This window comes from Schistocerca piceifrons, chromosome 8 (genome assembly GCF_021461385.2).
Source record: "Schistocerca piceifrons isolate TAMUIC-IGC-003096 chromosome 8, iqSchPice1.1, whole genome shotgun sequence".
NCBI lineage: Eukaryota > Metazoa > Arthropoda > Insecta > Orthoptera > Acrididae > Schistocerca > Schistocerca piceifrons.
The window spans coordinates 79,488,034-79,503,712 of record NC_060145.1 but is presented as its reverse complement, the minus strand read 5'-3'; the positions used below and the strand labels follow the sequence as shown (position 1 = coordinate 79,503,712).

At 42.9% G+C, this 15,679-nt stretch overlaps 1 protein-coding gene across 1 annotated transcript in view; it reads left to right on the top strand.

Moving 5' to 3' along the window:
- The window catches only part of LOC124712085, a 535,621-nt gene that overhangs the window by 507,652 nt on the left and 12,290 nt on the right, over positions 1-15,679 (top strand). Inside the window, exon 4 of the mRNA XM_047242382.1 lies at positions 3,499-3,691. Within this exon, the coding sequence (XP_047098338.1) occupies positions 3,499-3,691 (193 nt within the window). The remainder of the gene's footprint in view (positions 1-3,498; positions 3,692-15,679) is intronic.

Sequence of the window (15,679 nt, the reverse complement as noted above, 5' to 3'; positions counted from 1 at the left end):
TACCATCCTCTCTCTTCTTCTTCTCAGTGTTTTCCATGTATTCCTTTTCTCGCCATTGTGTGGAGAACCTCATCGTTCCTAACCTTACCAGTCCACCTAATTTTCAACATTCGTCTGTAGCAGTATATCTCAATTGCTTTGATTCTCTTTTGTTCCAGTTTTCCCACAGTCCATATTCCACTTCTGTACAATGCCGTGATCAAAGCAAACACTCTGAGAAACTTCTTCCTCAACTTAAGTCCAGTGTTTGGTACCAGTAGACCATTTTTGCGATAAATGTCCTCTTTGCCTGATGGTCTACTTCTTATACCTGAACTTTCGCCGTTCGTGCTGGTTTGCTATCGGTTATGGTTAGAATAATTCTATCACTGAACTGTTAACCTTGCTATTTATGGCGAATCATACTCCCGTTACACCATATTCTGCTACTGTTGTTACTATCTTATATTCCTCAGACGAGAAATCGTATCCTTTTTTCCATTTAACTCCACTAGACTGAGCCTTTACAATTCTATTTTCAAATTTTCTAGCTTCCCTGCCACATTCGGATTTCTGACTAGTAAAATATCATCCTTGCTTAGATTATTCAGGTTTTTACCTTGATCACCCCCTCCTTTGGCAATCCCCTACACGAGATCTTAACAGGAGATTAATTGGAATGTTTTCCAATGAAGAGTTGTGACACTGAATCTCAGGCGACGTGTCCAGTGAATGTATCGTTAACGTAGTGGTTTCAAAAAATGGTTAAAATGGCTCTGAGCACTATGGGACTTAACATCTGAGGTCATCAGTCCCCTAGAACTTAGAACTACTTAAACCTAACTAACCTAAGGACATCACACACACCCATGCCCGAAGCAGGATTCGAACCTGCGACGGTAGCGGCCGCGCGGTTCCAGACTGAAGTGCCTAGAACCGTTCGGCCACACTGGCCGTCTGCAGTGGTTTCTTTAGACTTCTGCATCCTTACACCGCTGATCATATGTGATTCTTCCTGCATTAGCGGTTGTTTCCGTTCAAAAGGGCAAGACGGTGCACTGAAACTTCGTCTGCTCTCTCGTCTTCATTGACCAGGTCGTTTTGATAACTAGCCAAACATGCTGTCCCCTGACTACTGCAGTGGTTAATAAAAAAAAAAGAGAAGAAAAGAAAAGGGAAAAAGGTTGAAAATGTGGGAAGAAATGGTGAATAAAAAGGGGGTTTTAAAATCGTAAATGACCGTGCAAAAAGGAAAGAATGAAATGCAAATCGGACTTCGTATTAGAGAAAAGCTATAGTTGGGGTGGTCCTTGTGGCGTTTTTGAGCAAAAGTTAAACCAATTTCCGCTACAAAACTTACTGAAAAGTAACAGAGAATAACAAAATGTAACTGACAGGGGGAAGTGGCGTAGATGAGAGATCATCCTTTACCAGGTTAACTTGTCTTCTTTCGGGCGGCGTCCAGGTCTTCAAAAATCTCCTTCATTTCTGCGTGAAAAGTCTGCTCCGAAATCTTGCAACAGTCCAGGAATCACTAATTTATACCAATTAAAATCATCTTGATACTGTATGCAATTTAATTTACTTTGCTACTTCCATCCTCCGAATTTCTTAACAACTTCCACAACATGTCTACACATTAAAATCAGATCAAGACTAGCTAATAAGTTTTTTAACGTCTTCATCAGATCACGTCTGCCTTAAGCTCCGGCTATCAAGAGACAAACAAGAAACGGATAGAAAACAAAAAAAAGTTACAATTTTAGTATTTTCTCTGCCGTCGAGCGCTCATACCGCTGCGACGGGATATTTTTTATCTGAGGGAACGGGACCGAGTGTAGCGCGGCCAAATTCAAAGCCCCGCTACACTACGGCGAGGAATTCAAGGTGTATAAATAAGGTATTTCAGATAATCGATTTATTTCACGTACTTGAAAATCATTTAACAAGGTTTCTGTGGAATGAATATTAGCTTAGTTATTCTTTTGTGAATGTGTGTTTATACACTGACGGAAATAAAATCTCAGCACCAAGGACACTTGTGACAAAACGAAAGTTGGTAGGCGTCTTTCTACATCTGAAAGATGATGTCTATTCAAATTTTGCACCAGTTGAACAAAAGTGGCGTTAGTAGCGCCGCTATGGTGATTACGTTTGAGACTGTTTTGAGTTGATGTTAGTAAAGAAAGCCTTTGAGGCGACAAAGACACCGTATCAGCACCTCACTGAGCTCCATCGAGGTCGTGTGAAAGGGCTACGAGAGCTGGATGTCCCTTCTACAATACAGCAGAAAAACGTTGCAGGAATTTAGGCACTGTACATGACTGCTGGCAGAGGTGCTGACGAGAATGTACAGTAGCAAGAAGTCCTGGTTCCGGACGGCCACGTGGCATTACCGAAAGGGAAGGTCATCGTGTCCGGTCTATGATTCTGGCGTTTCTTACTCCATCTGCAGTAGCAACTTGAGCAGTAGTTGGCACCACAGTGACAAATGAACTGTCACACGTCCTTTACTTCAAGGACAGCTCCAAGCAGACGTCCTGCTGCGTGCATTCTACTGACCAGTAACCGCCGCCGTTTGCGACATTGGTAGTGTCAAGCGAGAGCTCGTTGGAGGGCAGGGTGGAGGTCTGTGGTGTTTTTACCTGTAATCCGGTTCTGCCTCGGTGCCAGTGATGGCCGTGTGTTGGCCAGAAAGAGGCCAGTTGGGGACTTGCAATCAACATGTCTGCGCGCTAGACACACTGTACCTACAACGGGAGTTATGGTCTGAGATGCAATTTCGTATGACTGCAGGAGTACTCTCGTGGCTACCCCACGCACCCTGACTGCAAATTTGTACGTCAGTCTGGTGATTCTATCTGTTATACTCCCATTCACGAACAGGATTCCAGGGGGTGTTTTCCAGCAGGATAGCGCTCGACTACATACCGCTGTTGTACCCAACATGCTCTACAGTGTGTCGACGTGTTTTCTTGGCCTGCTAGATCATCAGATCTGTGTCCAGTGGAACACAATGGGACATCATTTGATGACAACTTCAGGGTCATCCACAAACGGCATTAACCGTCCGTAAATTGACCGACCAAGTGCAACAGGCACGGAACTGCACCCAACAAACTGAGAACATACCTGCACGTTTACATGCTTGCATTCAACGTTCTGCCGGTTACACCGTTTATTAATGTGCTAGATTTCACATTTTCAAAGGCTTACCTTACAATAACTTGTGATCTTGCAGTGTTGATTACTTGAGTATGTTACCTAGACAGATGTATTCTCGAAATATAATTAATCTATGTTAATTATTTTTTGGTGTTGTGATTTTTTCGTCAGTGCATTTATTTGTACATGACGTAGGGTGTCATCTCGTCACTATGGAGGGACGCAGCTAAAAGTACGTGTACTTAGCTATCTGTCTGTGCCTGTGTAACCTCATCCCCCGTGTGTTGCGCGTGCCGGCTGGCGTGGGCGTGTTGGCTGTGGCGGCGGACACTGCAGCGACGTTTCTGCCGGCAGGTGCGGTACGACTTCAGGTACGCGGTGGACGACGCGGAGTCGGGCGTGGTGTCGGACCGGTGGGAGTCCCGCGTCGGCGAGTACGTGAAGGGCGCCTACAGCCTGCTGGGGCCCGACGGCAAGGTGCGCACCGTCGACTACGAGGTGGACGGCGACAACGGCTTCCACGCCGTCGTCCGCTCCCACCCGCCACGTAAGTACCACAGCAGCCCTCACACGCTGGCGCACGTCCCACGGAGCGTGTCCAATACTTAAATCACCATTCAATTGAGGCTGTCAACTTTTGTTAGAATTAAGAAAAAAATTTTCGCATAATTTTTTTATAGTTCCGTACGTGAGCCGGTAAAAACGTTTGTTGTCCGTCTTTGCGTCCCATGATCCCAAACTCTTTTTCTTCGGAACGGGGAGACGTACCAAGTTGAGTCACATATTAAGGTCTACGGTCCCTTGGAGACCTAACAAGTGAAGATTCCAAGTCAGTGCAATTAGAAGACGCGATCATTTACGTCACATCTTCTAATACTCGCAAACTCACTCATCGGAACTTACACGGTACTTCCCGTTGACCTAGAATCGTGATATGTGTAGGTTAGAGTCATAACTCAAATGCTCCAAAATAATGAAAATTGAGATGCCGACGTATTCTCATATAGCTTTATACATAGAACATAATTTATGAAACAGTTGTTCACATTTGGCTCAAGATCCTTGAGAAAACCTGTGTTGAACTTCATGGATAGTCTCAAAAGTCTCATGATCCACGGGATCTTGTGAGTGTTGCCCCGTATCTCATCTTGACCAATCAGCGATTAGCTCACTCGGCGCCATTTTCTTGTGTATTAGTAAATATTGATGCCAGTGGAGTGTGTTTTCTGTTCTGTTCAGTTATTTTGGGGAATATAATTGAATATAGTGGTTAGAATAAAACTGATTTGAGACAAAAGTCATGGAAGAAAACGTTTCACTCGTTGGAGGAAGAGGAAGGCCAAGGAAACGTTCACAGCATCCAGAAATGTGGAAATGTCAGGAAGCGAGACGAATGAGGTTAGAATATCCTGTTTCCTTCATTGTTTTCAAATCAAACTGATTCTTGTTATTGGCTTGATTTGTTCCTCCTCGTAAGAATGTATAGGACTTTTTCTTTGGAACTTAACAGTGAGGAATCGCAAATTCAATATTTGAAGTCCATTTTTGGAAAATAAACAGAACCTCACAGTGTAGTTTGTTCTATCATTATAGGTGCTGCCCCAGTTTCCGATGGTGGGGCATTTAATTGCTGTTCGCTTTCTATGAGCGATACCAAAATCTTTCATGATCTGCATATCAAGTAGCAACACGATAGTTCCCGCGAAACCAACATCGTCCAAACAGCTCAGTACCAAAACTCACGATATCCAAAATGGGGATTGTCAAAACTTACATGTTCCATAGCTCATTAACAAAACTCACATGATCCATAATATAATCTTAAATAACTGTAATTTCTCAATAAGCAAACATAATCTGAACTATACATAATGATTTATAGCCATTGTTCTTGCACATACTGATGTCAATATATGGGACATGCGCACGACGCATGTAAAACACGTTTTTAGTCATTCGTGAAAATTTATGTTTTTGGAGCATGTGAGTTATGCTTCTAACCTACTCATATATGCCAAGAAGCAAGGTCTCACTTTACAACCAAAGGAAAAAATCCGAAAGTCGTGAATCTATAATTACGTCACACGAAAAAAATAGTGTTGTCGTTTGTTATCAGACTATCTGTCTGTCCGTTTGTTAAGATCTCTTTTTCTCATGGACCGGTAGATGCATCAAGTTGAAATTTATGTCACGTGCTAAGGTATGTACACCCTTGGCGTTATAAGAAAACATTAGCTTGTAAGTCAATGCAATCAAAAGACACAATTATTTATGTCAAATGTTTTGATACTCGCAAAATTCACTCATCAAAAACTATAGGGCGCTTCACGTTGGTCTAGGATCATAAAATTTGCCGAGAAGGAAGGTTTTGCAGAGCAAGTAAGAAATTGTTAATCTGTCACGATATCGTACGGAAAAAAGTTTTTCTTTTGACATTTCTTATCCTACTTCCAAATTGAAATCAAAACTTTCTCTAAATTCTTGGAATCTCTGGGGCGTATATATCTTTCCAATATCAATGTCGATAACAGGCGAAAATTGTTGAAATCCTCGATTCACAGAATGGCTGGACTGTCTATCTACATGATTAAGTTTGTACGGACCACTCAGTGCACGAGTCCTGCTCACACCTGTCCAATTTTTCCTTTTAAACCGATTTCAAGAGCTAAACACCAATGCTCCAAATATGAGGAATACACTGCGTAGCAAAACAATTAAAGCACTCAGAAGACATGGTCGGATCGACTAAACTTCGTTCACATACGCATCACCGGCGGTTTTGTAAATGATTGCAGATGCAACGCTCTTTGACAGGTGCACCTCCCACCAGAGTGCATTAGTGTTGTTCTTGTTTAGTTTTGTTCCAAGACTTGGCAGAGTATGTAAGGGGCCTGCTGAGCGTCATGTGTTGAGTGATCACTGTGACGGGGACACGGAGATACGGCGCACTCGTCAGAGACAGCGTTATCAGTCTCTGACGGCTTATGAAAGCGGCCTCATTGCCGAGCTCCATCTGGTCGAATCGTCCAGTATACAAGTTTGTGGGGCTTTCGGCGGTGACAATGTCGCGATGTTAGGCTGCATGGGAACATGAGGACAGGCATAATTATCGCCAAAGTTCCGCTTGACGACGTCTGACCACCACAAGGGTGGATCGCCTTATTGTGCATCAGACACATGCTTCACATTTGCGCCTGGCATCCGAAAACAAGTAACAGATTCCCTGCAACACTCTGCGTCATCACGGCTAGCAGCAGCTGGACTACAAAATTGCCTTCCCAAGCGAAGGCTGCAGTTAACACCGCAACACAAGCGGCTGCGGCTGGAACGCTGCCCTAACCGGGAATCGTGGACTGAGTACGGAAAGAGGAGGCGCGAGAGATGAGCATCTCAAGTGGGCAAGTTATTCAACATATGGGTAGATAGGTAGGTTATAGGGAATGCAAGAGGCATTGCAATTAGAGGAGAAAGGACAAAGGCTATAAAACATGCCGATGATCAAGCAATACTGACGGAATCAGAAGGGGATCTGCAGATGATGTAAAAGAGTATTGCAAGAATAGGTAAGGAGTAAGGAGTGAAGATGAATAGAAGAAAGACAAAAGTGATGACAGTAAGCAAGAAGGAAGCTGCAGTTAATATATCCTAGATGGGGAAAAGTAGAAAAAGTAAAATATTTTCTGTATCTGGGACGTTTAATGAGATGGAACGGAAGTTGTACAGAAGAAACAAGGAGGAGAATACCTATGGTAAAGACAGCATTTGGGAAGGTGAAACAGTTACTAACGTCTGGTAGAACTGCAGTACAGCTGAGATAAAGCTCTGCTAAATGCTACACTATGTGATCAAAAGTATCCGGACACCCCCAAAGACATACGTTTTCATATTAAGTGCATTGTGCTGCCACCTGCTGCCATTTACTCGATATCACCGACCTCTGTAGTCATTACACATCGTGAGAGCGCAGACTGGTTTCGCTCCGCGGAACTCACGGACTTCGAACGTGGTCAGGTGACTGGGTGTCACCTGTGTCATATGTGTGTACGCGAGATTTCCACCCTCCTAAACATCCCTAGGTCCACTGTTTCCGATGTGATAATGACGTGGAAACCTGGAGGGACACTTACAGCACAAAAATGTACAGGTCGACTTCGTCTGTTGGCTGACAGAGACCGCTGACAGTAGAAGAGGGTCTTATGTGTAATAGGCAGACATCTATCCAGACCATCACACAGGTATTCCAAACTGCATCAGGATCCACTGAAAGTATTATGACAGTTAGGCGGGAGGTAAGAAATCTTGGATTTCATGGTCGAGCGGCTACTGATAAGCCACACATCACACCAGTAAATACCAAATGATGCCTCGCTTGATGTAAGGAGCGTAAACATTGGATGACTGAACAGTGGAAAAACGTTGTGTGGATTGACGAATCACGGTACACAATATGGCGATCCGATGGCAGGGTGTGGGTATGGCGTATACCCAGTGAACGTCATCTGCCAGCGTGTATAGTGCCAACAGTAAAATTCGGAGGCGGTGATGTTATGGTGTGGTCGTGTTTTCGTGGAGGAGACTTGCACCCCTTGTTGTTCTACGTGGCAGTATCACAGCACAGGCATACATAGATGTTTTAAGCATCTTTTTGCTTCCCTCTGTTGAAGAACAATTCGGCGATGGCGATTGTATCTTTCTGATATCCATGAAGAATCTGCCAACCAGTTCTCTTGCAAGTTGTTTCTTTCGTGGATGAATTACAATTCTTCAAGTTTCTTCAATTTTATCGCAGTATTTGGCATGTTTTATCTGCTTTCCGTAGAATCTGTCAGTTTGGTTATTTCACTTCCTGTCGCTCTTCTATGTGTTTTAAGACTGCTGTTGTGTCCAGTGGTTTATCGCTAATACTATAAAAGAACAGGACTGGATCTCTTCACATATTTCTCTCCCTCTGCACCTTCTAGGAGTTCACATTCTACAGAAATTATTCACTACAAACCATTTTGTTGCTTAATGATGAAATTATGACAGCTCTAGATGGATGTTTTACAATCCTTTCAAAATAAGTGTGTTCAATCTGGACAGCGTGCATTGACCCAAATATCATTAAGTCAAATTATAAGAGATTCTTTTCAGTTTAAACCACATGGTTTTTCTTTGTCGCAACGACTATTTCTTGCGCTAATACATTTTCCATTCGTTGAGTACTGCGTTATATTAACGTGCAGCATGGATATCAGAAGATGAAATAATGCTCTTGAGATTCGCTACAAGTAAGTACGCATATGAGTTGCAAATGAAGACTTAATAAAATGAATAGGCCAGGAAAAACGTCAAGGTGAAACCCTCATCGGAAGCAGGGTTACTTTAGTTGCATATCTGCAACCATATCTCGACATAGTTAATTTTGCGTATTACAGACTAGTACTTAGAACGACTGGTGGATCTAAAGAAAATTACCGATGATCAGGGATGAAGTAGATATGAAGAGATACAACGACTAGTGCAAGGTAGGCGGAGGTAGACGAAGGCTTCAAAGCAGACGGAAGTGCCGTTGGCTGAACTAAGTCTTTTTCTCAGTCTCTACATCTGAAGAATTCTATTATCTTCTTCCCTACTCTCCCTGTGTTTTGCTTATGATGGAATTACTTCCGTTTCGTCAGAGCATTACGGGCAATATTCCAGCATTTAGTTTGTGGTGTGGTCTAGTTTTAATAATTCACGTTTTTCTGTTCTGAATACGTCCTACCGAAGTAGAATTAGTTGGTGAATGTTGTACTCCGAATTTTCCTTTGGGGGTTACCGTGTGCCCCTGTAGGACTAGCAACCCACTCGACACTGTTGCCGCTCATGGTTGCATAAAACGTTCTGATTCAGTGCTAGCTAACGATTAATACTTGCGCATGATATGCAGTCGATGTATGCCATTTTTAAACGAAGATATGTATATATATAGCGAGCTCTGAATAAAATTTAAATAAACACCACTTTACTCTGCCGGTTATTTGATCAACAAGCTCTGGCCCTCCTACACTTTTATGTTTCCATCAAATTTTATTGGTCAGTTGTAAAAAATTGTGCTACAAAATGACTGAGAGTGTAACAATATTCAAAATGAAACTACTTAACATATTTACAGATGTAATCTGCGCATACATTTTGCCAATCATTCTTCCACTCCGTCTCCACTCAAATCTATCGGAGCTCTCTAATACGCACTCTCATGATATTACACGCATGATTCCAATGACTACAGCACTTTCTTTGCAAATACGTTACAAATTTCAGTACAGCAATTTATAAATATATGGATTAGTAATGTTAATAATACGTATGTAACATTTTAAAATGAAGTCATTCCACGTTAGGCTGTTGAAACGTGATCTACTGAGATTGCAATTTCGATACGTGGTCGTTTTCAAGCATTCCGAAAGTACTCAGTCATTAAATGTAATACAAGTAATTATGAAATTTTAAAACGTTGAAAATTGAAATTTAAAAGCTACTTACTTGACGCGTTGTGACCCATTCAGTAATATGAAACTGTGACATTCTAATACGGTTGTGTGAATTTACGTGCTGTGAATTTATCTGCTGTTCCATATATCGGTTTTGTGATCCATTTAACATGCTTACTACATGAAATTTAAACTTAACTTTATGTCATTATTTCACCAACTTTCTAACGTGTATGGTACGGAAACTAATTACCGTACGAGTACCGAATTTGGTAGCATTAATGTCAGAGACTTGGAGAAGAGAAATAATACGGCATCAGTTCAACTGAAACACTTTTAATGTTCTGCTACGGTACATCATTCTGTAACATACCGGTACCATTGCTTCTACAAAAAGGGCTCAATACGGCGCCCATCAGTGTCCAGAACAGTATGAAAGCACAGGATTGTATTCTGCATAGCAGAACGAAGCATGTCCGTAGGTATGCTGACTACTCTGTTGATATGCTGCCCTTCAGATATGAATGTTCCTCTGGAAAACCCTGTCCTTCAGGTAGCCCCACAACAAGAAATCACAGGAACTAAGATCTAGTGATCGTGCAGACCAAGCATTTGGAAACGATCAGCTGATAATTAGATTGTTTTGAAATGTGTTTCGGAGAAGCAGGTGAACTTCACGAGCGATCTGCTGTGGGGCCCCATCTTGCATGAAAACCGTTGAGTTCAATTCGTCTCTCTCCTACAGGTGGGTACGATATGCTGGCGAAGCATACCGCAGTAATCCTGGCCAGTCACACTGCACGTCTTTGGTCCTTGAGCACCGTTCAAAAAAGAATGGACCAATGATGAACATAGCTGTGAAGCCGCGCCATACCGTGACACGTTCACCAGACAGCGGAACCTCGTGCACAGTGGCTGGAGGTGAAGATCCACACATTCGGAAATTCTGTGTGTTCACCTCACCCATCAGAGGAAAATGCTCTTCATCTGTCCATAGGATGATCCAGGGCCAGTACCCATCAATTTCTGTCCTTTCGAGGAAGTGGAGAGTGATGTCAACACGTCGTTTTGCGTCCTGTTGTGAAATGTAATGTACGATATGGATCTTGTACTGATAACATTTGAGAATGGTTCGAAGCACCTTTCGTACAGTGAACCACTGGATGTTCAACTGTCGTGACACAGCACGCGCACTGCCTGTGTATCGGGAACTGCGCGCAGCGTTGTCTGGCACAGCAACAGAGAGTTCATCAACCACCTGTGATGCAGCCGATCGTCGGCCTCTTCCCGGAGCGACGCCCAGTTCTCCAGCTGATTCGAATTCTTCATCATGCTCCGCACAGCAGGTGGAGAAAGAGGACCTTCAGCCAGCGATATTCTCGAGGTGCAGCTGCAGCATTACTGTCGTTTTGATAATAGAGCTTCAGCAATAACGCCCTGGCACGTCAACAAGTGCACTGCGGCTGGTCAGGAGTGTGAGACTATGAATCACGATGACTGATCGCGGCATCTGGTGGCCATAGTTGGAACTAGACGGTGGCGCTGTGACGCATGGAAATCATGCACCCCATACTCTGAACATTAATGCTAGCAAGTTTGGTGCTTGTATGGTAATTAATTTCCGTGTCATAACGTGTTAAATAGGAAAAGGTTAATTATAGCCACCCGATATAAGGCACAGAAGATAAATTCACACCACTAAATGCAACTGCTCTGATCCTGCGGTCAAGTATTCTGCATTATGTTGTCTGAGAAGAGGGTTAAAGAAGTAGGAACTACGAGTTTGCATCTAATCAGGTTTATTCAATCAATTCATAGTGCTTTGAAAATGGATAGCTTTATAGACTGAAGTGCAATAAATGTAGGTGTAAAGCGTACATGAGATTTGCGAAACTCATGAGCTTACAACCAACCTCCCCTAACTGAGTAAATCATAAGAAACACGCATAAAATCTGAGTCCCCAGTGGCACTAGTAGAATTCTCTACCGTCCGCTAACAACTGTGTCGAAACTGTTGGAAAACTAAGTTCTGAGTTTCCCTCGTAAAAATTTACCGGTGAGCCAAATTCTATCGCCGAAATCGACCCAAGTCCGGACTCGCCGCCCAAAATCAAGCACGTTAAATGGCACGCTGTCGACTGACAGTTGCATCTCAAACTGACGACCAAAAACACGTAAGTCACAAGTGTGAACGTTCTGTTCCTTCTATATTTATACGTTGAATTTTTGTTTGTTAAAGGATTTTGTTAGGATGACAAATATAGAAGAAGTACTGCACATCACTACAGAAATACATTTATGCATATGACAATAATAAACGTGAACTATACGGATTTTAAAAATAGAAATTGAAGTCGACTGATATGTGCCACAAACATTTAAAATTTTTTTCCCATTATTTGAAATTCACTGGGGAATATGGACCCCACTAACTGCAAACGACGTGAAATTCAACTCAATTAGTGAGAAGTGTCGAAATACGTCAAAACAATGTCTATGATGTACTGTACAAGGCGACACAATTAGTCACATTATGTATTCTTGGAGCGGAGAAGGTGATTTGATTTGATTTTCGTGAAAAAGTTGACTGTGACAACTATAATCACACGCCTCCCAACTTGATCGCTCACAGCCACCTACTTATCGATTCCACGGTCCAGAAGCATTTTCCTCCAATTTCCAAAAACTTTTTGTTAGACGACAGGGCTAGACATTTATAAGGGACATCCGTACTAACGCCGGGAATTGCTAATTTCTTTAGTTGTATATAGAAAATCTGATTAACACTGTCGGTATACCCCTATGTAATGTGGAACTGACCACCAGATGTCATGAAAGATGGACCTGCAACATAAAAAAGTAAGTAAATAAATTTAAAAAAAAACGGTAGAGAATCGGTAAGAGCAAGATGGATTGGCTACGAGGGGTCACTGACTTCGATCGTGAACTAGTCATTAGATGTCACCTGTGTGACACATATATCACTGTCATTTCAATCCTCCTAAAGTTGCCCAAGTCGACTGTTGGTGATGTGATTGTGAAGCAGAAACGTGAAGGTTCAGCAAGAGCACATGTAATGAGAAATGGCGAGTCATGAATATTACGGAGGGTGGTTGTAAGAAAATCGCACGAAGTAATCGTCAGGAATCAGTTGTCAATTATAAATTGCTACCAGAAGTCCTGCTAGGACAAAGACTGAGCGTAGTGAGCTGAAAAAAAATGGCTGCAGTGCTCTAGCAGTTCCTCAGAAGGCACAGAGTCCTGTAGTGAACTCTGGGCAACGCTTGAGGTGGTGTAAAGGATGACGCTGCTAGACAGAGGATGGCTTGTAAGCAGTGATATTTGGAGTGCTAAATGACATTGGACTCCGTGGCAGTCCCATGGAAGAGTCTCGGTTGGGCTAATGTCTAGAGAATATTACCTACCATCGTGTGTAGTGCCAACAGTACTGAGGTGGTGGTGTTACGGCACGACGGTGTTTTCCGTGGTTAACATGTGATGCCCTTATTTCCCTTAAGGACACGTTGGGGGTGGAAGGATATAAACACATTCTACAGCCTTGTGTTCTGCGTACAGAAGAGGAGCTGTTCGGAGACAGTGATTGTTAGTATCAACATGACAATGCACCTTGTTATAAAATAGCGTCCATTGGGCAATGGGTTGTGGACAATAACATTCCATAAATGGACTGGCCCGCCCTGAGGTCCGATCTGAACTAAATGGAACACCTTTTGGATGAGTTATGATGTCGACCTCGCTGCAGAATTTAGCGTCACTACCTTCTTTCGTTTCGGGTCTTGAGGAATAATTGGTTGTCATTCCTCCACAGACATTCAGACACTTCTTTGCAAGTGGCGCCAGCAGAGGTGAAGCCGTCGTAAGGGTGAAGGGGGTGCCCGTAATCTATATCAATGTACACTAATCGCTGTCCAGATAATTTTGATCAGAAAGTGTATGTCTCCCGTCAACTACGAGGAGGTAAAGATATTACACAGATAGTAGTGACACCATAGCCCCATAAATTCTGTATTTAGTAGCTACACGGTAGTAAAATGTAGCTACATGAGGTGTCATGTTTTCATGTTATCCACTTTGTTGAGCTACTGTAAGATTTATTTGCCTTGAACGCCCGTTTATAAAATGACCTGTTTAGATTCCACAAGCAATCACCGTTAGACCTTCAAAATATCGCTACAGCGTCATTAAAAGGCACAGTACCTGTTTGTAGAACATGTGACGTGTACCTCACTTTAAGTTAATCACCCTAACGGAATTTTAATACTCTGGAGATGGTTGCTTCAACATTCGAAAAAGGTCATCATTTTTTAAATGCGCGAGCAAGGCAAATTTTACATTCTAAATTAAGGTCTCATACTCCAGAAAGTTGACCTTTTGAAGTCTTGCAAAACTTTTGAAAAAATTATATTCATACCATAAGCTGTACAAAACAATAAACTGGTAGCCAAGATCGCAGGTGTTCTTTTTATTGCACGATTACCGGTTTCGCAGAAACTAAAGCCACCATCATCGGATCTATTAACACATACAGGTTACAACATCAAGGCAAACAATGGTGACATTAATAGTTGGCTATAACACGCAGGCAACTATTAATATCACCATTGCTTGCCTTGATGTTGTAACCTGTATGTATCATAAGATCCGATAATGGTGGCTTTAGTTGTGTATGAAATTTTATGGAACATAACTGCTAAGGTCATCAGTCCCTAAGCTTACACACTACTTAACCTAAATTAACCTAAGGACAAACACACACATCCATGCCAGAGGGAGGACACTAACCTCCGCCGGGATCAGCCGCACAATCCATGACTGCAGCGCCCCAGACCACTCGGCTAATCCCGCGCGGCAAGGCCGGCCGGAGTGGCCGTGCGGTTCTGGGCGCTACAGTCTGGAGCCGAGCGACCGCTGCGGTCGCAGGTTCGAATCCTGCCTCGGGAATGGATGTGTGTGATGTCCTTAGGTTAGTTAGGTTTAATTAGTTCTAAGTTCTAGGCGACTGATGACCTCAGAAGTTAAGTCGCATAGTGCTGAGAGCCATTTTTTTGAACCGCGCGGCAGGCTTTAGTTCCTCCGAAACCTGTAATCATTGAATAAAACGAATTCCTGCGATCTTGGCTACCAGTTTATTGTTTTACAAGCATCTAGATCGCTCCCACATGAGCACAATGTGCTCCCTACAACGTAAGCTGTACAATTTTATGTTTATTCTCGATCGGTTTCGATTGTTACAGCCATCTTCAAGCAGAAAAAAAAGTCGATCAATAGATCTACCATATCGGAGTCATTCAAATGTAGAACGTATACAATTTTCATAACGGTCTGTCTTAATACAGTCCCTACAAACACTACATGCGCAGTACTGTGAGTGTGCTAGGGCACAGATCATTACGAAAGTTATACAGGGTGTTACAAAAAGGTAAGGCCAAACTTTCAGGAAACATTCCTCACACACAAAGAAAGAAAATATGTTGTGTGGACATGTGTCCGGAAATGCTTGCTCATTTTATTACTTCTCTTCAAATCACATTAATCATGGAATGGAAACACACAGCAACAGAACGTACCAGCGTGACTTCAAACACTTTGTTACAGGAAATGTGCAAAATGTCCTCCGTTAGCGAGGATACATGCATCCACCCTCCGTCGCATGGAATCCCTGATGCGCTGATGCAGCCCTGGAGAATGGCGTGTTGTATCACAGCCGTCCACAATACGAGCACGAAGAGTCTCTACATTTGGTACCGGGGTTGCGTAGACAAGAGCTTTCAAATGCCCCCATAAATGAAAGTCAGGAGGGTTGATGTCAGGAGAGCGTGGAGGCCATGGAATTGGTCCACCTCTACCAATCCATCGGTCACCGAATCTGTTGTTGAGAAGCGTACGAACACTTCGACTGAAATGTGCATGAGCTCCATCGTGCATGACCCACATGTTGTGTCGTACTTGTAAAGGCACATGTTCTAGCAGCACAGGTAGAGTATCCCGTATGAAATCGTGATAACGTGCTCCATTTAGCGTACGTGGAAGATCATGGGGCCCAATCAAGACATCACCAA